The 20335-nt window shown below is 49.6% G+C and overlaps 2 protein-coding genes across 5 annotated transcripts; both read right to left on the bottom strand.

Moving 5' to 3' along the window:
* Positions 1 to 490: 490 nt before the first annotated feature.
* On the bottom strand, positions 491 to 7538 carry VSIG4 (V-set and immunoglobulin domain containing 4). Of its 2 annotated transcripts, XM_068204669.1 has the most exons (8): positions 7332 to 7538; positions 5654 to 6010; positions 4752 to 5033; positions 3735 to 3842; positions 3038 to 3103; positions 2375 to 2497; positions 1944 to 1965; positions 491 to 1134 (listed from the first exon to the last, which is right to left on the bottom strand). In XM_068204669.1, the coding sequence occupies exons 1-8, from the start codon at positions 7384 to 7386 to the stop codon at positions 960 to 962; spliced, it is 1188 nt and encodes a 395-aa protein (XP_068060770.1). In that variant the 5' UTR covers positions 7387 to 7538; the 3' UTR covers positions 491 to 959. The 2 variants fall into 2 exon arrangements, with proteins under 2 accessions (XP_068060770.1, XP_068060771.1); XM_068204670.1 differs by lacking the exon at positions 2375 to 2497 and having other exon boundaries at positions 7332 to 7536.
* Positions 7539 to 11500: 3962 nt separating this feature from the next.
* LOC137482393 (V-set and immunoglobulin domain-containing protein 4-like) lies at positions 11501 to 20269 on the bottom strand. 3 transcript variants are annotated; one of them, XM_068204666.1, is made up of 9 exons: positions 20005 to 20269; positions 19017 to 19373; positions 18192 to 18473; positions 17214 to 17282; positions 16476 to 16553; positions 16102 to 16170; positions 15312 to 15425; positions 14135 to 14156; positions 11501 to 13014 (listed from the first exon to the last, which is right to left on the bottom strand). In XM_068204666.1, the coding sequence occupies exons 1-9, from the start codon at positions 20162 to 20164 to the stop codon at positions 12834 to 12836; spliced, it is 1332 nt and encodes a 443-aa protein (XP_068060767.1). In that variant the 5' UTR covers positions 20165 to 20269; the 3' UTR covers positions 11501 to 12833. The 3 variants fall into 3 exon arrangements, with proteins under 3 accessions (XP_068060767.1, XP_068060768.1, XP_068060769.1); XM_068204667.1 differs by lacking the exon at positions 17214 to 17282 and having other exon boundaries at positions 20005 to 20260; XM_068204668.1 differs by lacking the exons at positions 16476 to 16553; positions 17214 to 17282 and having other exon boundaries at positions 20005 to 20260.
* Positions 20270 to 20335: the final 66 nt, after the last annotated feature.

Below are 20335 nucleotides of genomic sequence, written 5' to 3'. Positions count from 1 at the left end.
GAACTGTCAGCAGCACTGCAGTACAGGCAAGATACAAACAATTAACAGTGACGAGGCAAATCAGGCTGCTGAGTGACAGTGTACTGTAGGGAATGCACTGCAGCTGAAGGCAGGAATTGCATCCATGTTGCATGGCCAGCATTAGTAATCACACAGATTGACTTACATCCCCCAGAGTAAATTGGTGTCAGTCTGTTGTATTCAGAGAGGTTCCTTACTCAATAATTATCCAAATACCTCAATTTTCTCTCTATTTTATCATGTCTATGGCCCCCATACTGTAAAAATTAAATGCCAGCATTTTCTTCAACATCAGTTCTTGTTTTCCACGAGAAAACTAGTGGGTGGCAGTTCAGAGACTCATTTCCTCTCTCTCTGAGCACTGAGCTCCAGTCTGATAGAAAAAAATGGCATTCCTGGGACATCAACCTCCCCTCTGTGGTCCCTTTACCATGCTGTAACAAAAAAAAGAGAAAGACTCAAGCACAGGCAGGATGTACAACCAGTATTTGCTGAGCTGCAAAAGCCAGAGGATCTCCATTTCCAGCACAATCCTGGTTCCTTGCAGCCTGGGATGTCTTAACAGGAACACACATGGGAGAGTACCCCTTGCTAGTGTTACTGACTGGCAGCATTGCACCAACTACTCCTGGATTTACAGGCTAAAGAATTTCATGTTCTCACTCCTTCAGATTCTCTCTTCCTGCCCTGGGTCATTCAGGTTGCTCAGAAACAACTTGCTCTGTGGAAGTGGGTAGACAAACAGTGGGCTGGGGGTTCTGCTCCCACAGGCAGGGCCTGGTCTGCCAAAGACCAAAAGGTTTTGCAGCTCCTCTGGGTTAAAGCAAGCAGTGAGAGCAGAACAGAGGGACAACAGGAGGAGGAATTTGCTTCTGCTAGTTCACTATTCAGTACTTGCAGCCCTGCATGGCTGCTTATGTGGAAAAGCTGGTGCTCTACTAAATTCCTTCTGTTCCATATTGAGATTCCATTGCAGTCACAAGGTTCTCATACTCGAGGCTTTTCCTGTCTTTCACTGTGATCTTTTCAGTGTTAGAGTACGTTTCCTTCTGTAGGCACTTAACAGGGACTTCTACCTCAGGGTGCAGCAGGGCGACATCTGCAGTGCTGCGGCTGGGACAAGAAAGACACGAGTGAGAGGGACGACTAAAGCAGATGGCACTTCATTTACATCTTAGAGACAAGATCTACCACATAATCTGTGGAACAGCAAAATTCATACTATTCTAGTGAGAGCCTGGGGGGCTCTGAAAGACACTAGGAAGTGATGTTAAAAGAATTACACAAAAAGAAGCACTGGTTAATATTGGTACTATAAACTCTCATGGCATTATCATGTTATACTCTAAAGTTACCAGCAGACAGTCCAGACTTTGGAAGGTAATTGCCAGGAATAATTGGGACAAATTGCTACAGATGGCTATGGTGTGTATCTGAGTAGGAAAGCAGTATGAAGGTGTTGAAGACTGAGATGAGTTCAGGGCAGAAGATGTGTTTGTATAATCATATGCTAATATGATTACTTTGCAAAGTAATACTTGGCCAAGCACTAAGACATGTTTCTTATCGAGAAAGGCAAGTGTAGAGGGAACTTAAAGGAAGAGCTGAAAATTTCTGTCTTTTGCTTTGCTAAATAATGGCAAGAATTTTCCACAGAGAACAGGTTTCCCATGGCATATGACAGGCACAGCAAAGCACCCAGAGTATCTTTCTGTTTTTCTACCATATTAAAGAACAGTCTGGCTATTTCCTGTGACCACATGTTAAGTCCTCATGTTGCTAACTAAACTACCAAGGTGTTCAGATCCTCCCCCTGTAAGGCAAATAAGTCATTGCTTTTCACTGAGCAAAGAGGCTTTTTAGGAGCAGATACCAGTACAGTGCCCTCAGTCTTAATGCCCCAAGTAGAAAATTGCACTCACAAAGCAACTTCATAGAGAGGTTCTGAAAAGAAAAAAGAAAAAGGATCTAAGATATGCATCGACTCGTTTTATGTGTCACAGAACAAAACCCAGCTTCCAAGTGTTCCCACCTTTAGGGAATAACCCTCCCACAGGCTTCTCTCTGGAAGGGATCAGCCGGGGATGGAGTGATGGGGACGGGAGTGATGGGGATGGTAGTGACGGGGATGGGAGTGATGGGGATGAGAGTGATGGGGATGGGAGTGACGGGGATGGGAGTGACGGGGATGGGAGTGACGGGGATGGGAGTGACGGGGATGGGAGTGACGGGGATGGGACTCTCCCCCGCCCGTCGCCTCGGACCGGGCCCTCCATCGCCCGCCCGCACCGTCCCGTCCCGTCCCGTCCTCTCCCCTCCTCCTGGGGCTGCCCCTGCGTTTGTCGCTGCTCACCCTCCTTCCTCCGCCGCCGCCGCCACCAGCCCAGCCCCGCCGCCAGCAGCGCGCCCAGCGCGACGCCGCCCAGCGCGGCCGGCAGCCCGTACAGCAGCGGGGACGGTGCGAGCCGCGGGGAACCTGCGGGGGGACAGCGCGGGGACAGCTGGCACTGCGGCCGGGGGACACGGCCGCCAGAAGCCGCCAGTGCCCCGCTGCTTCGCACGGCCTTTAAGTCCTAACCGAGAAGGGGCCGAGCCCACCTGGGGGTTCAGCCACTTCCCGGCACTCACAGAATGCCGGGATGGTTTAGTTTGGAAGAGATCGTAAAGCCCATCTCGTTCCACGCCCTGCCATGGGCAGGGACACCTTCCACCAACCAGGTTGCTCCAAGCGCCGTCTAACCTGGCCTTGGACACTTCCAGGGATGGGGCATCCCTGCGTGAAAACAAACAGCAAACTCCAGGCTGCAAACACCCCCACCAACAGGCGTGTGGGCGGGAGTCAGGAGCGCAGCTCCTGCCTGGATAATGCCTGGTATTTGGCATGCCAGGGTTTGCTCCCTGCAGCCGTATCTGCCACAAGCACAGCAGCCAGATATGGAGCTGGTCTGGGTTGATGTTTGCCACCCTGCCCTTGCCAGTGCAAATCTGGTGTTTTCCAGCACGAGACTCCACTCACCTGTGTCTGTGAAAGGCCCCACTGGAGCAGTATCCCCCCTGGAGACCTGTGTTGTTGAGACTGGATCTGTCAGTGGAGAATGGTGGATGCATTGCAGCCTCACTGGGCATTGGGAAAATAGGGTCTGCTCTGCCAGCCTAGACTCACCTATTATCCTGTGTGTGTCTGGCCATCAGGCCTGGGGCAGCATTTGGCACTCATGCTCCCCTTGCTGACCTTCACCCCACAGGTTCCTGGTAGCCCTGGCTGATACAATGCATCATTCCCAGCACGGCCTGGGAATGCTTTGGCTTTGCCCTGCTGGCACGTCCCTAGATTTCCAGAGGACACCTTCACTCTCTGTCTCCTATGGTGACTCCCTGGCTGGCCTGGGGGCTTTGCCATCAGCTGCACCATAAACTTCCTGAGGTGTGGAGGCCGGTGCCAGGTCTCTTGCCCCAGATGACCTCCCTCTGAAGCTCTGCAGCCTCAACAGTTTTGGTCCCAGAGGGACACAGACAACATTTTCTTGTCCCCTCCCATCATCAGGCACATTCTCAAGCAGGGGAGGTGCCAGCCACTGGTGTTGCCTCTCTGGGTAACAATCCAGACACAATTCATACTCAGCATAGGTATCTGATATGGCTGTGGAAGAGCAAACTCCACACCTCAGCCTCCTCCTGCCACAGAGGTGAATAACCCTGGCCTGGGCACTCACCTGTCACTATGTGCTCCATGTCACTACTGTCTTCCTGACCGGTGGTTGAGTGGTGTCCCCCCGTGGTTCCCCCACTCCTCTGCAAGGCCGCTGTTGTTGTGGGCAGATCTGCAAGGTGAGGGGGAGGGAGAGGCTTACACAGGGGTTTGACCACCATGGTGATGCTGCTGTGGTACAGAATTCCCCACAGGTGGGAGCAGGAGGAAGCAGCCCCCTCCCAGCTGACAGGAGGGGGATGCTGTGCCAGCAGCGTTCGGCAGCACCTGCAGCACCGAGCCCTGTTCCCCTGCTGCTCCCTCCAACGTGTGACTGCTGGGAAAAGCACCAGGGGCCTTCAGCCAGAGCTTTGTGCCTGGGCGCTCAGCAGGCTCTGCCTCTTTCACAGACCACTGTGTGGTGCCTGCGCTTGGCTCTGCCCCCAGGGGCTTCACAGCTGTGCTGATCCAGTGACCGGCCAAGGAGAGCTGCAAGTGTTCCATCAGGTACCGATCATGGAATGGTTGAGGTTGAAAAATTCCTCTGAGGCCATTGAGTCCAGCCTGTCACAAGCTGTCCTGCAGAGGCTGGAGGTGTCAGAGCCTGGAATGAAGTGCGGTGTGTCTCCCTGAGACACGCAGCTGGTGGTGGGGAGCAAAGGCCAGTCTGGTTTGTTCTGCCACTGAATTACCACTCACTTGTTCCTTGTTCTCAAAATAAAGCCCCGGCTCCTTGTCGAAACTTGCTGAACTGCAGTGGGCAGCATTACAGAGCCAGGGACAACTTCAGAAAACCCACAGAGGAATAAATAAATAAGCGTTTGAAGTAGAAATCCTCTTTTGCATCAGAAAAGAGCAGTTCCTCAAAGAGGAGGAAACTGAATACAGGAAATAAAGGAGGACACAGACTGGAGCCAGCGGGGAGGGCTGTGTCAGAGTGCTGAGGGCGTTTGGCAGTTCCTTCTTTCCCGGCAGGGAAGGAGGATGCTGTTCCTCTGCCCTGCAGACGGATTTCTCCTGGCAGCCGTGCCGCGGCACTCACCTGTCACGGTCAGCTGCACGGCATCGCTGCGCTGCACGGCCCCGGCCCCGGCCCTGTTCTGTGCCTCGCAGAAGTACGTGCCGCTGTCCGAGGGCCGCAGGCTGGGCCACGCCAGCTCAGCCCCGGTGCTCAGGAGCTCGGCTTTGCCCGCCGGGCCGCTCCGGAACCAGCGGTAGCTGATGGGAGGGGACCCGCCGGCCTCGCAGGTCAGGCTGGTGCTGGCTCCGGCCGGGAGCGTCAGCCCCGGCTCTCCAGCTCTGATGATGGGCTTGGTGGCTGCCACTGGAAGACAAAGCAGAGGGGCCCAGGTCACGGAGGCCTGGCTGTGGTGGGGACGGTCCCCCTGGCACGGCAGTTCTGGCTCTTGCTGCCTTCCCTGGAGGAAGCAGCTCGGCTCTCACATCACCTCCCTGCACAGGTTGAGCTCAGGTAACCTGCGTGTTAATCCAGGTTACACCAGCTGTGCCACCATTGCTGTCGCCCTTTCACAAAGTCCTGCTCTCTGGGGTGGGTGGCTCCTTGCAGAAAGAGTTTTTTCTAGCACACATTGAGGATGCTCGGGTAGGGGAGAAGGCGGACTTAGCTCACACAACACCCACTCGCCGAACCACAGAGATATTGGTTGCCCACACAGAACCAGACCTGGATATTATCTCAAACATCATGTGTTCAACTAGTCCATCAATAGATCCAGCTTGAGCTGTACATTAACTGACTCTCTTCCCCAGTTCATTCCTAAAACTTCGCGTGTTGAGAAGGCTAACTAACACAGCAAGGGAAGCAGATGCTTCAACCCCCAACCTAATGTAATGTGAAAGACTATTTGCACCAACACTGGCCCCCCCTACCTTTTTTTTGTTTATCCTGGCTGCACAAAAGCAGGACTTTACTGCTGGATTTACCTTTGACAACTTTAACTGTAGTGGTCACCTCTTTTGTTATCAAGCTGTTATCTGTAGACCTCCAGATGACTTGACAAGTGTAGTGTCCACTGTCAGGCATTTCAAGGTTCTGAATGAGGAGTGAGGCATCCCCTGGGCTGTGCTTTGGGACACTGACTCGGCCTCGGAATTTAGACAGCAAGATGTGGTCACCAGAGCTGTCCCTCTGGAAGATGGTAGAGATGCTGGAGTCCCGCTCCATGCTCCACCTGAGCGTTTGCTGCGTGAAACCTTCTGAAGGCACATAGGTACATGGTACAATGGTGGATCCCATCCATGTGCCCGTGACCTGGTGGACACTAGACAGATCCAGGAGGGCTGTGGGGAACAGCAGTGGAAGGGAAGAAATCAGAATGCAGCAGAGGAGGGAAGTGTCCTCTGGATAGACAGGACTCACCAGGCAGTAGGTGCCAGCATGTGGCCAGGTCTCAGATGTGCTGTACACCGCAACACTAAGCCAGCCCACATCATCAGACATGGGGAAGTGAACAGCTGCCTTGACCTCATGTCTATTTTTATTGTGTTTCTCTCTGGGCACTTGCCAATTCTTAATTCTTTCTCAGTACAGAGAGTCTCCTTGTGAGCAGGAACATTTAGGGATAGTCCCTGCAGTGCTGAACCTGGAATAGGAATGGTGGACCAAAGCCTATCTTTTTGCTTTAGCCTTGGAAAACTTCAGACCTGGCCCAGATCAGTATCCTGCCAAGCGTTCAAGTAGGCAAAGGAGAAGAGTGAGCAGATTTTCTCCACACATTCTCCCAGTTTCTCCAGCTGCCTGCCCATGGTTCCCACATCTCCTTTGGGAAGTGCTTCTTGTAAGTAGCAAATCACCTGAATTTCATTTGACTTGGCTCATCTCTCCCAATACCCCTTATACTTCTCCCCTTTCCCTCCCTGGAAAGACATTGGTTATATTCAGCAGCTTTAGCTTACAAGAAGTTGGTTGAGAGGCAGATCCCAGTAATCTGCAAAACTGTTTTTTTATGACAAAATGGGGAATATATTTCAACCCAATTTTCGAAATGTCAGGAACAATCCTGTGCTTTTGTATACAACTTGTAAGAGCACTTTTCTCTTATTTCCCAAAACTATCCTCTGCTGCTGCCAGTGTCATACATGCCCTGAGAAAGGGTATATTCAGTCAGGGGAATAGGAACTGAAGCCAAGGTTCCAGTCCCAGCTTTCCTGAAGCAACCAGAGAGTCACTAGGTAGGAGAGACCAAGGGGAATCAAATGTGCCGGCACCTGGTCTCACAGCTCTTCTTCTTCCCAGGGGTATGCTAATAGAACAATGAGGATGAGTTATTAAGTTTAGAATGCATATTCCATCTTCACCAAGACTGTTTTGAGAGCTGGACACCACAGTGGGTGCTCGCCAAGGGTCCCAAAAAACTGTATTCTGCTCTTGCCTTGGGGCAGGGAAGCTGACTTTCCCAATACTGCCCCATTTGCTGCACTCTTGAAACCACCTTGTTGTATCTGATGCCAAAGCAGACTCTCATGAATTCTCAGGCTCTGCGGTTAATACAATAAGCTAAAGACTTTCTAATTGACTTGTCAATTAAAAAAAAAAAAAAAGATGCTATAATTCGAAAGATTTTTGCTATCCTCCTAGTACTCTATTGAAGCTTTTACTCACCACTGCAGCTGATGAAATTCATCACAAACACCACTATCCGCCCAACTTCTCCCATTCTCCCAGAAGTGCAGGTTTGTCCTTTCCCCAAGAGACTCCCACCGTCCTGGGACCAGACTGCGAATGAAGAACACTTCCTTTTATTCTGTCCTTTGTCATCTAGGATCCTCTTTCTGAAACATCACGAGTCCATTTCACTGCTGAGTTAGGTGAAGGGTGAAGGAAGGAGAAAGGCTGTATGGATCTTTCCAGTCTCATTCCCTGTCCCCATCCACTTCTCTTGATGCAGCCCAGGACCTAGCTGCCTTTCTGAACTGCAAGTGTCCATTGCCAGGTCATGTTGAGCATCACAGACTCTCTCAGCTCACATTTCTGCTGCAAAAATCCAGTTCATGGGCAAAAGTCATGTTCTGAAAGCACAGGCTGTGTTTGCCAAGGAGGTGACTTCTGACTGGCAGCCAAGGGACATTCTGAGTGTGCTCTATAGGGTATCATTAAAAGTACTTCCAAGAATTATCTAGGTGTGATACACAGGATTGATTAGTGCTTACTAATTATTACTAGAAGGAGAAGGACTTACGGAAAGATAAGAAACATGTATAAAAGCAAATCTACTGACCTAATGAATTCTGTTACAGGGGTTTAATAGTAGAGCAGCTTTTTGGGTTTTATTCAATAGCCATACCATATGGTTCTAACAGGTGCACCAGGAAAACAGTATCTTTGAGCAGGAGGCAGATGTGTCTGAGGGACATGGAGCTGTTTTCTAGTGGAACTAGAAGAGAGATGTAAATGGGATGGTTTTGCCACAGCCTCGTCCCATCACAACAAATACCTGTCTGCTTGGGCTGAAACATCTACCTTGCAGCTGAACCCATCTCTGGAAGTGCTGCTCCATGTCAGTGACAGCTTATTCCCTCTCTGCTAGGGTAATGAGAGGTGGAAATTATCTTCATTTTCCCAGAGTCAGTAAGCTAATGAGAACTGCATGGATCTCATTTCAGTCCCAGGTAGAGGCATGCCCACCCGTGGGGCCCTTGCTGACTGTGATTCCAAGTTCCTCCACCCTGCTGATCGCTGTAGTGGAACTTGTCTGGAGCAAAAAACTAAATGTTGTGCTTCGAGACCTAGTGCAACAAATTCATCCAGGGCTCTGAGAGCCCTGCCACCAGCTGCCATCCTGCCGAGGAAGATGATGGAGACAGCCACACCTGTTCTTGCAAGGCATGTGTATGTAAGACATTGAAACTTGATTTTTGCTGACTTTTCTTCTTGACATCTTTGCTGCAGCTGCCAGTGGGGTACCAGTGCACATGGCCTGTATCCATCTGCCCATGCTGCCCCTGAGAAGATTTTAGCAATGTTTGAGTCCTGCCTCAAGCAAGCAAACAAAAAAGTGCTCGTTAAAATTGCTAGCTGTGTCACTCAAAGAGGGAAATGTGTCCACTTTCATAGAGGTGATTAAAACCCAACCCTTTCCACACCCTGATCCATGACTGGCAGTGAAGCCTTGTCCCAAACAAACAGTCTCCTACACAAAACAGTTTCAGAGAAGCTGGGTTTTGGGGAACACACCCTGAAAGATGTTGAAAACCCAAGCTAAAACTGCTGATAGGATTATTTTTTGAACCAGACATGCAAGACTTCCTGAGGCTCTAATTATGCAGGATTAAAAAAAAAAAAAAAAGAACAGAACTATTTAACTAAAGTAGATATGAATAACTGTAGTTCCCCAAATGTGATGTACATGACATCTTTCTCTCCCTGGACACAGACATAGCTCCCTGAGTCACACAGCCCATTTCTTCCTTACTGAAAGGACTCCTCATAGTTTTGTATCTGAACACAAGAAGAAAAAGCCTTCAAAGTCTCAGACATATTGGCTAGCTACCTGGTTTATTGAAATGCAGTATTTTATTCCAGTGTCTCTGCTCTGGGTTGAACTTGCTACTCTCTCCCATGCAGTGCTGCAGGTGAGGCACACTGCAGCCTGTCCCCCCAGGTACCCACCTTCCTCCCACAAAGAGGACAGGACACTTTCTCAAGTGTCATTTTTTCAAGTACCACAGCTCAGGCACTCTTTGTTCTGCCATTTCTGCTACTCATCTTGGGCTAACTACAGGTGCCACAGTAAAGTCCCCATGTCCCCAAACCTCAGCACAGATTCAGACCCTGTTCATAGGGACCAGCTCTGCTGAGCCTACATCTTACATTCATCTTCTGACAAAGCTTGCCAGTGGCCAGAGAAGTTTGCTGCCATTTTTTCTGGTGATGAATAAGATCCTTAGCATTCAAGGAGATGAAATTCAGTATCCAACTATGAGCAAGTGACCAAAAAGTAGATAACCTAAGAAGAAAGGTCTTAAAGTGCTCTTTTTCAACCATATGCACTCAAAAAAGAACCAGTTTTTACTTGAGACTTTCTTGTTTAGTCCAGCCGTAGCTAACTCATGGATCTGACTCAACAGAGTGCATTTTACTAAGTACTTTTTGGATGTCCCTCAGAAGCTGATTGTGTGATCTCCCCCCAGCCATTCACACCACAGTTCTGTCATATCAGATAATCATATAGTCACTCATCAAAACATAACCTTGTTCCACTTAAAGAAACAGAAATCAGTGTAAATTAGCATTTCCTCTTAAAGCTTGTGTGACAGAAACATGATGTACAAGTGCTCTCTCTGAAAAACTCACTTCCCTTCCCAGGAATTCCCAGGTCAATGACATTAGTTCTGGGTTGCTATTAGCTTGGCCAAATCCTTGTAAACAGCTCCGGATTCCAAGAAAGTGACCCATGTGTATGATGCCTTCTGAGTTCCCGTTTCTTTCCTGGTGCTGCAGGTGGGCTGCACACCCCCAGCCATCAGAGCAGTACAGATGTCCCTTACCTGCAGTCACCACACACGTAACTGCTGGTGCTCTCTGGAGTCTCAGCACCATCTGATGCTGGCTTTTTTCAGCCTGCCCAGTTCCTCCTCTCAGTGCTCTGCAGAGGATGGCTGAGCTCTGGGTTTGGTAAACAAAACTGCTGGTCTGGGATGATCTGCCATGACTTCAGCTCATCCTCTGCCACTGCACAGGGTGCACAGCAGCTGCTCTTCTGCCCAGGTACACCCCAGACCAAGTCAGGACCTGGACCTCGTCCAGCTGTCAGTGCATGCAGACACAAAACACATGGAGACCGTAATTAATGGATTTATTTTGAGTTTCATGAGCTTGCCTTACAACAGCTGTATTTAATATCATTAGCACTTGGTGCTGGCTGTCCAGCCAGGATAACACTGCTGTTTAACCACATTTGGAGGGCTGTATTGCCCATGGCTTTCCAGTGCAGCTGGAACTGAGTGATTTTGGGGCAAGCTCTGGGATTCCTTGCAGCCCTTACCCAGGGGTTCCAGCAGTGAGAGCTCAAACCCCAGTGTGACTGACCACCCTGTCCCTCAGCAGGACACCCTTCATCTCTGTATCTCTGCCTTCCCTCAGTGCTCCCTCCGCCACTGGCTGGAGCTCTGGCCACATCAGACCCCTCAGATGAAGAGCACTGCAGATCATTCCGGGTGGCCATATTCCCCCCTCAGTGGCCACAGCAGTCAGGCTGAGCTCAGATGGATGGGCTGTGCTCCAGCACCTGCCACATTTCCTTCCCACCTCCTCTGACCTCACACATGCAGAACACACACTCACACCTATTTTCTCCACATCTGCAAGAAGCTGCATGTACATGGTGGCAGTTTTCTCCATGACAGCACCGGTAGCTGCCATGTATTCCCTTTTCATTCAGAAATTAAATGCCCCAGCCCTTGATTTTTAATGACATTCTTAACAAAGAGAAATAAAACTTGTAGCACAGGAGAAAGTATAAGGTCATTGATAAGTGCCTGGACAGTGTGCCTAGTACTTTGTGCATTCTGATGAACTTTTTAGTCATTAATTCCTCTAATTTCCCATTAGACCTCTGGCTCTCAGCCCTGGGTGAGCAGCACTGTGTTCCACATTTATTTCTGTGTTGCATACAAAGAAGTACTTTTCCTTGCCCTTTGAAAGTGCTACCAGATAATTATCACTAATTTCTGCATCCTTTTCAGAGAAGCTGAAACAAATAGCCCCTTCACCTTCTCAGCCCTGACCCCCATGGGCACTCTTTGCTCATTTGTTTCTTCTCTTTTTTCCAAGAGATGGTTTGTACAGATGTGATTTTTTACCAATAATTACTCTTTACAATCTTTCTCACTAGCTTTTCTTGCTCTGCTAAACCCAAGATGAGACCAACATGCACACATCAGGTAGCAACATTCCATGGGCTTTACAGTACCACAATCACGTTTTTTGACTGGAATACCTTTCCATTAGCACCTCACACTCCCTTTGAATTCGGGTGAGTTTTGAACTGGTGCTCAGAGACCTGTAGATGCAGAGCTGTCCCGAGTGTGAGCAGCACAGCTGGGGGCCCATTAATCCTGTGTCTGTGTTACCAATGTCTCACTCATCCCTTGGGTCACTCCCTCTGTTTTACATCTGCCTGCATGGCCTTCAATGGGACACAGAGGATTGCCCTCTTCACTATAAAAAGGTCCCTCCATAACTCTGCATAATGGATTTACTCAGGCCAGTAGAAAATATTCATAACTTACTCTTCAGGCCTTTTAAGCTGGGAGGAAAGTACTTCTTGAGTATCTAGTGAGGGGCTGTGAGTGGCTTGCTGGCATTCCAAAATGGGCCAGTTGTGCAGAAATGCACACAGCAAAATATGTGAGGCATGTGTAAGCAATCCTACCCCAAACTTATGGAAAAGTACCTAATTCCTTTCAAATATCCATCATGCAGTTAAAGAGAGAACAGAGAACGTGAGCTCAGAAAGAATGTGCCTGGGTGCAGTACCAGAAGCAGCCAGAGCTGTGGCCAGTGTGCCTAGACCTCGCTGCAGTGCTGTGGAGGGGGACCAAGGGCAGCACAAGGACAGCAGGGGACATTCCTGCTTCCTCTAGTGTGGCAGGTTCCCGAGTTTCTCTTGGCTTTAATCTGCCTCTCAGTGTTTCTATAAAATCTCTCTTATATTAAATCTGTGCAGCATCAGGTGGGCAGGAGAAGAGCCATCGATTCCCAAGCCAGCCACATCCTGCCCTGCTCGCCCACAGGGATGGGGATGCTGAGCAGCCCTCAGTGCTGGCTCTCCTCCCACCACACAGAGGCTGGAAACACTGGTCCTTTTGGCCAGATAAAGCAGTTAAGTTCAGTACAGTGCTCCTAGCCTGGCACCTGCCTGCTGCAGCATTCAAAGGGCTTTCTTGGATAGAGGTGGTGAAAGGGAATCAAGGAAAACAAAAACAGAAATTCTATACAGCAGTCTGTAACTGAAGTTCCTGCATTTTCACCGCAGGGACTGTCAAGGGAGAGCAACCACTGCTTGTCCAACCTATTTATCAGGGGCAAAATGGAAAATAAATACGTATTTTGTCTGGGTGAAGGTGCTCCTCAGGACTGGTATCTGCAGAGCATTGTTGGTTTTCAGGAAGTGTCCCCTACTTCATACTCAGATTCCTGGGCGTTTGCAACAGAGTCAGACACATTATTTACTTCTTCAGAGACTTTGTTTTCCCCAAGCTCCATCACGTATCTGTTTTCAGTGGCAGAGATGGGTTCCTCATAATGACCTGTGCTTGAAGAAGCTGCTGCTTTCAAGTTATGGCTGAAATCAAAAAGCAAAAAGAATAGCAACCAGAGTAAACAAAGCATCTCCAACCATCAGGATTTTAACAGTATTATGGTCTGACTCAAACCCATGTAAACTTGGGCCACTGGGCTATGGCAATATTCTGAAGGAGAGAATTTTGTCCTTTCCTTTCTGGTGGCAGAAAAACCTTGGGCATTGTAGCAGCATCACTTCCAACCCTGAGAAATTTTCCAGGGAGAGGCAGCAAAGGGTGTACAAGCAATGAAAAGATTACCACAATTTCTTGCACTGGCACAGTGAGATAAATGCTGAAGAGAAATAAATATTTATAAAAAGTATTGGAGGAAGGGTAAATTGAGAACTGAAAGCAGCCCACATCCACCGTCTGGCTTATGGTATCTGATATTTTTTAAAGGAAGGTAGGTCCTCTGAGGAGAAATGTCATCACAGCATTTGTTCCCTTGCTCAGGGGTCAAATGTTACTTAAACTGCTGCCTTACACAGTGCTGGGGAAGCCTAGCACTGGGATGCTGGCACATCCCACTGTAATACTCAAGTCAGCAGCACTTTGTACCTAGTGAAGTGGTTCTCCTTTTATGTTTTGACCAGATTATCAGTCTTTCCAGTAAAACTTCCACAGGTTACAATTAGATCAGGATGTGAAACCTGAATGTAGAAATAGCTATAACTTCCTTCCTAGCTATGATTAGAAGAAGCAAATTCAGCCAGGGATGTTTTGAGGATAAATCAGACTATAATTAATGGTCTCTAGAAGGGGAGTTCCTTCCCTTTGCCTTTGAAAAAACACTGGGAATTGAGTCTTGAAAAAACACAGAGAATTTAGCCTTGGCAATCATCTTCAGTAGCCCTCCCTGGACTTAGGAGTCAATAAGCAGCTCTTGCTCACTTCTACAATTCTGATATTGCCATGAAAAAGATCTTTCTTCCCACATTCTATGTTGCTGTGGAAAGCCCACAAGCCACCCTACAATGTGCTGTTGAGCTAACTGTCAACCTCTTCACCCAGACTGCTTAAGGGGGTTTTCATTATGACAGCTAATAGCAGTGCCTTTTATTTCTGCTCTGATACATCCCCCAGGACTCATCAATGTGCCAGATAAAGGATTATACTCACAATTTAACATCATAGACTTGAGCTGGAAAAGAAAAATCAGATTTCGTATCAATAACTTGCATTTAAATTCTTAAAAAAATAATTTCTTTGTTTACCTTGGTTTAAGAAAATGACCTCTGAAGACAGAACAAAAATAACAGCCTGGATATCAAGTCAGTTGGGTGATGACTCAGTTTCCCAGGATTCAGTCCAACAAAACAAAACCAACCCAGCTATCACACAACTTGGTTATTTTGACCCGATGTCAAAGATAAAGTTGAGGTTAGAAACTAGAACTCCCCAGTTTCCCTATTCATTAGAAGCTCAATAAAGAACCGTTTTGAAAGAGACTATTCTGGATTCCTTTAAAAAATAAAGATAAAAATAAGAAAAATGGCAAAAGAACTATCTGACAATTTTATTATTAATTGGTAGCATGGAGTCATAGGAAGATCATTAGCGAAACAAAGGACAAAATGAAGTCTGGGGGATGTCAAACCCCACAGCACACCTGTGTGCTCCCTGCACTGCCAGTGAGGAGGGGCCTCCAAGGAACACTTGGTCAAGGGGATTTCTGGTGGCAGTGCAGGAGAGACAGAGGCATTCAGTGAATGGATCCTGTGACCAAAGACCAGAGAGAAAACAAATTCATATGGAATAGGGAGAATAGACAATGACCTCTTCCCTTCTGGGTGCCAACTACAGGAACTACTGAGCAGCAACTGGTGCCAAAGGCACTTCCCAGCAGCAGAACAGGATGAACCCTCTGCCAGAGACTTTAAAGGTTTGGAACAATGAGCCTGGCCAAGCAGGAGAGTCTGGGATGTCTGTGAGGAGCAGTGAGAAACAACCATCCCAAAGCTCTGTGGCAGAGTGAGCCACACACCTTGGGATGGGCTGCAGGGCAGGGGCTGAACTGCCCCAGAGCCAGTGCAGGGATGAGAGGGGGCAGCTGAGGACCACCAGGGCCACTGCTGCCCCAACCCCATGGCTGGTACCCGGAAGATCCTCCTGACTGCAAGGACTTCTCTGCCTCTTTGGCTCTCCCACCACCTTTGTCATCTACTGCCTGCACAATGGAGGTGCCAGAGCTGCAGCTGGTGGCTGCAAGCTCTGCTCCAGGCCCCAAAACCCATCAAAGGAAAAGCCATGCTGGGCATGTGTAAAACATTCAGGTTTTCCACAACATTCTACTCACCGTCTTTGGGCTTTCTAATGCAAATGATAAGAGAGATGACGAGGAAAACCACAGCACCACACACCACAGCAATCAGGATGACCAGGAACAGGGACAAGCCAGTCCTCTGGAAATCTAAAGCAATACAGAGGATTTTCAGACAGAGCAGCTCTCCTGGGTGACAGCAGCAGCAGGGACATGACATTTACCATGTCCCTGAGGACAGCATCAGCCAGCCCTGCCTGAGCATATGGGGCTGCATCTCCACAGAGCCTTGGTCCTGTGGCTCCGAGTGGGTGTTGTGTGACCCAGCACTGTGTACACCTCACCTAGGGACCACAGCTGTACAGACAGTGTCCATCTCACGCTGAGGTGACTAGGGATGTGAGCTGGGCAGGATAATTGCACTGCATATCAGGAAATAAAGCTTTCCATTCAGGGATGCTGCTCAGTTCTGGTTGGAAAATGTCTAAGCATGTCACAATGCTGCAAAGCTGGAGAACGTGTAGATCTGCTCAAGGCACACATTGAGGTTTTCCTGCTGTTTCAGCTTTGACAGTCCAAGATAAAAATGGACCAACTGCTCAGGAACACAGCAAGACATATGTGTGCCCCATATATCAACTTTTTTTGGTCATTCTTCCATAAAAACATCCAGATCCTTTTGAAGTGTCACCAGGAATTATCTGGGTCCTTTGAGAACAGATTTTAATGCAATTTGCAGCTAAAAAAGCAGAATACTAATTTTGACTACAGAGCATCTGCTTTGGGTCCTTAATCTTCTTCTCAGCTTGGTTTTGCTCTTACTTACCATGAACTGTTTCATTCTTCCCTGGATATCCCACACCACTCTCAGGAGTTGCTGCTGTTATGGGCAGATCTGCAAAACAAACATGAGTTAAAGTCCGACAGTGCATTTCCAGCCCTCATTTTAGCACTAGGAGATCTGGGATTCGAGCTGTACGATCAGAAGAGAATGCCTCCAGCCCCTTTACAAGGCAGTGAAAATAGGCAAACTGCAGAAATGAGTACTAAATATACACTATATTATAGAGAGAGTCCATGTAGTACCATATAGTCACTGGCTGGATACTATATATAGTATATATACATATATATGTATAACCACACTACATAGACACACACCAGGTACCTGTGTGCATTTGTATGTCTGTACACACACACCTGCAGTAGTGGTGGGGCCCCATGGAGTCCAGGAGATTCCTGAGGTACCACCAGACACCAGATCTGTTTGAGGTTTTTCTGCAAGAACAATCAACATCTGTCAACATTTTCCCTCAGCTTCCGGTGACTGACACCAACTTCCACAATCCCCACGTGATTGCTGGGGCACCAGAAATCCAAATAAGGATAATCCAACCATAGAAAGTTTCCACAAGCAGACCTGCTCTAGTCCAGGCAAAAATTCCCACATCCCACAAAAACAAATGGGAAACCACAAGCCCTCCCTCAAAACTGCTGTCCCTGGTCAAGTACATGTTTTCAGTCGGGTCTGAGGAAGATTTTGCATCCCTTGTGTCTGCCACTGGAGACACCAGATCAGCCTCCCCTACGCAGCTTCCATTCAGGATCAGATAACAAACAAAAAAACCCTTTAGAGAGGAACCGAACCCAGAACATCCCATCCCATATGATCTGCAACTTAGGAAATGGCATTTTCAGCAGTGCTAAGACATGTACAGTCTCTCCTACAAAGACAACATATAAACCCTCCGTGGATTGGAAATTGAGGGAAGGAAGATCTACTTTCAGAAACACCCGAGTTAAAAACTGAGGCATATGGTCTGAAGTCCAGTAATGCCAAAACTTTGGCCACTAGCAATAAAACCACTTCCAAGCACTGGCATCATGCTGCCCCAACACCCCATCCTTGCCATCAGCTGACACAGCTCTCACACTGACCGGTGGTTGAGTGGTGTCCCCCCGTGGTTCCCCCACTCCTCTGCAAGGCCGCTGTTGTTGTGGGCAGATCTGCAAGGTGAGGGGGAGGGAGAGGCTTACACAGGGGTTTGACCACCATGGTGATGCTGCTGTGGTACAGAATTCCCCACAGGTGGGAGCAGGAGGAAGCAGCCCCCTCCCAGCTGACAGGAGGGGGATGCTGTGCCAGCAGCGTTCGGCAGCACCTGCAGCACTGAGCCCTGTTCCCCTGCTGCTCCCTCCAACGTGTGACTGCTGGGAAAAGCACCAGGGGCCTTCAGCCAGAGCTTTGTGCCTGGGCGCTCCGCAGGCTCTGCCTCTTTCACAGACCACTGTGTGGTGCCTGCGCTTGGCTCTGCCCCCAGGGGCTTCACAGCTGTGCTGATCCAGTGACCGGCCAAGGAGAGCTGCAAGTGTTCCATCAGGTACCGATCATGGAATGGTTGAGGTTGAAAAATTCCTCTGAGGCCATTGAGTCCAGCCTGTCACAAGCTGTCCTGCAGAGGCTGGAGGTGTCAGAGCCTGGAATGAAGTGCGGTGTGTCTCCCTGAGACACGCAGCTGGTGGTGGGGAGCAAAGGCCAGTCTGGTTTGTTCTGCCACTGAATTACCACTCACTTGTTCCTTGTTCTCAAAATAAAGCCCCGGCTCCTTGTCGAAACTTGCTGAACTGCAGTGGGCAGCATTACAGAGCCAGGGACAACTTCAGAAAACCCACAGAGGAATAAATAAATAAGCGTTTGAAGTAGAAATCCTCTTTTGCATCAGAAAAGAGCAGTTCCTCAAAGAGGAGGAAACTGAATACAGGAAATAAAGGAGGACACAGACTGGAGCCAGCGGGGAGGGCTGTGTCAGAGTGCTGAGGGCGTTTGGCAGTTCCTTCTTTCCCGGCAGGGAAGGAGGATGCTGTTCCTCTGCCCTGCAGACGGATTTCTCCTGGCAGCCGTGCCGCGGCACTCACCTGTCACGGTCAGCTGCACGGCATCGCTGCGCTGCACGGCCCCGGCCCCGGCCCTGTTCTGTGCCTCGCAGAAGTACGTGCCGCTGTCCGAGGGCCGCAGGCTGGGCCACGCCAGCTCAGCCCCGGTGCTCAGGAGCTCGGCTTTGCCCGCCGGGCCGCTCCGGAACCAGCGGTAGCTGATGGGAGGGGACCCGCCGGCCTCGCAGGTCAGGCTGGTGCTGGCTCCGGCCGGGAGCGTCAGCCCCGGCTCTCCAGCTCTGATGATGGGCTTGGTGGCTGCCACTGGAAGACAAAGCAGAGGGGCCCAGGTCACGGAGGCCTGGCTGTGGTGGGGACGGTCCCCCTGGCACAGCAGTTCTGGCTCTTGCTGCCTTCCCTGGAGGAAGCAGCTCGGCTCTCACATCACCTCCCTGCACAGGTTGAGCTCAGCTGTGCCGCACATGCTGTCCTGCAGTCTCTGTGCCTCTATAAACCCCTCACACTGGGCAGATGGAGGGCAAACACGTGCTGGTGAAATTTAGTCAAAGAACAGCAATACATTATCCCTGGGACTTCCCCACGGCTGCATGTCCCTGGCAAACATTGAGACATTGGCTACACAGGGAGCCAGGGGTGAACTGGTCCTTGAGGAGCCACAGGTCCTCCCCAAGCTGCAGGGTGCTGTGTCCTGGGCAGAATTTCTCTCTAACCTATTTGCTGTTTCTTGCTGGAGGCTGACACTGATCAGCAAAATGCTTCTGCATGCAAACACACAGTCACTGCCTACCTGCTCAGTCTAATTCCCAAAAGCCTTTCCCTCCTGAACAGCCTCCTTCTTGGATTTACCTTTAACAACCTCCAGACTGGTGGTGATCTCCTTTGCTATCAGGCTGTTGTTGCTGTCTCTCCAGGTGACCTGGCAAGTGTAGGTCCCTCTGTCAGAGATCTCCAGGCTCAGGATGAGGAGAGACACATTTCCTGGGGCATCCTTTGGGATGCTGACTCTGTTCCTGTACTCAGACAGGAGAACGTGGTCCCCAGAGTCATCCCTCCGAAAGATGGTGCCTGAACCCTCGTTATGTACCACAGTCCAGGTGAGGGTTTGCTGCACGAGGTCCTCCACAGGCACATAGGCACAAGGCAGAGTGATAGACTCCTTCCAGACCCCTTTGATCTCACTGGGGCCACTCAGGTCCAGAAAAGCTGCAGGAAGAAAGGAAGATGAAAATTAAGCCACAGAGCAGCCAGGCTGAAGGCAGCTCCCAGGTGGTGAAGCCACGGCAAGAGCATTGGCAAAGACAGCCCACCAGGTGAGAAACACAAACAGGCAGTGAGGAGTGTGAGGGTTGGGCTGCTCGGGGGTGGGTTAACCAAAAATCATTGTGGCATGAGCATGGGAGGTGGCTGATGGCCGGGGTGCAGCCTGGTGCTTTCCTGCCACCACCAGCACTGAGTAGAGCACAGGGTCAGAGTTATTGGATAACTTAGGCTTGAGGGAAGGAGTTGGTCTAAAGTCCAAGTTGCAGCTCCCTGGTCTCAGCCAATGTCTGCTCCAGACATCCCCTTGGGGCTTCTGAGGAACAGCAAAGACTTCCCTCCTCCACTGCCTATTTTGTTTTTCTGAAACAAACATTCTCTCAGCCTAAGCCAAACATGAGAAACTTAAACCACTGGGTAAAGAAACTGAAAACTCTTTTTCCTGTAAAAATTGCCTTTGTCCCAGTACATTTCTCTCACTCTGAGGACTGAATCTAAACTCTTCCCAAAAAAGAACCGCCCCTGCCATGCCCACACAGACACTGCAGGGCAGGGGCCGTGCCCAGCCCAGACTCACCGCTGCAGTGGAGAAGGGAACCCAGGAGCACGGCTGCTCGCAGCACCATTCCCATCCTTCCTTCACGGCTGCTCCCTCTCCAGCCAGACTGACCCCTTTTTCCCAAGCTGGGGTAAATCAGGAACACTTCCCTGCCTGGGTTCACTCTGTCACCGAGCATCCGGGACAACGGCTGGTGGTTTTTCCTTCCTCTTTATCAGAAAACAAGTGTCTCAGTGACCACTGGCACAGGCGTGGGCAGAGCGGAAACCCTAAGGAAGGGTGCAAAGAGGAAAGTTTAAAAATTACTTCTACATTATTTGGTATTTTCTGCTGAATATGTTTTCCTCCC

Source organism: Anomalospiza imberbis, chromosome 14 (assembly GCF_031753505.1).
Source record: "Anomalospiza imberbis isolate Cuckoo-Finch-1a 21T00152 chromosome 14, ASM3175350v1, whole genome shotgun sequence".
NCBI classification, from domain to species: domain Eukaryota; kingdom Metazoa; phylum Chordata; class Aves; order Passeriformes; family Viduidae; genus Anomalospiza; species Anomalospiza imberbis.
This window is presented reverse-complemented; position numbering and strand designations above follow the sequence as displayed.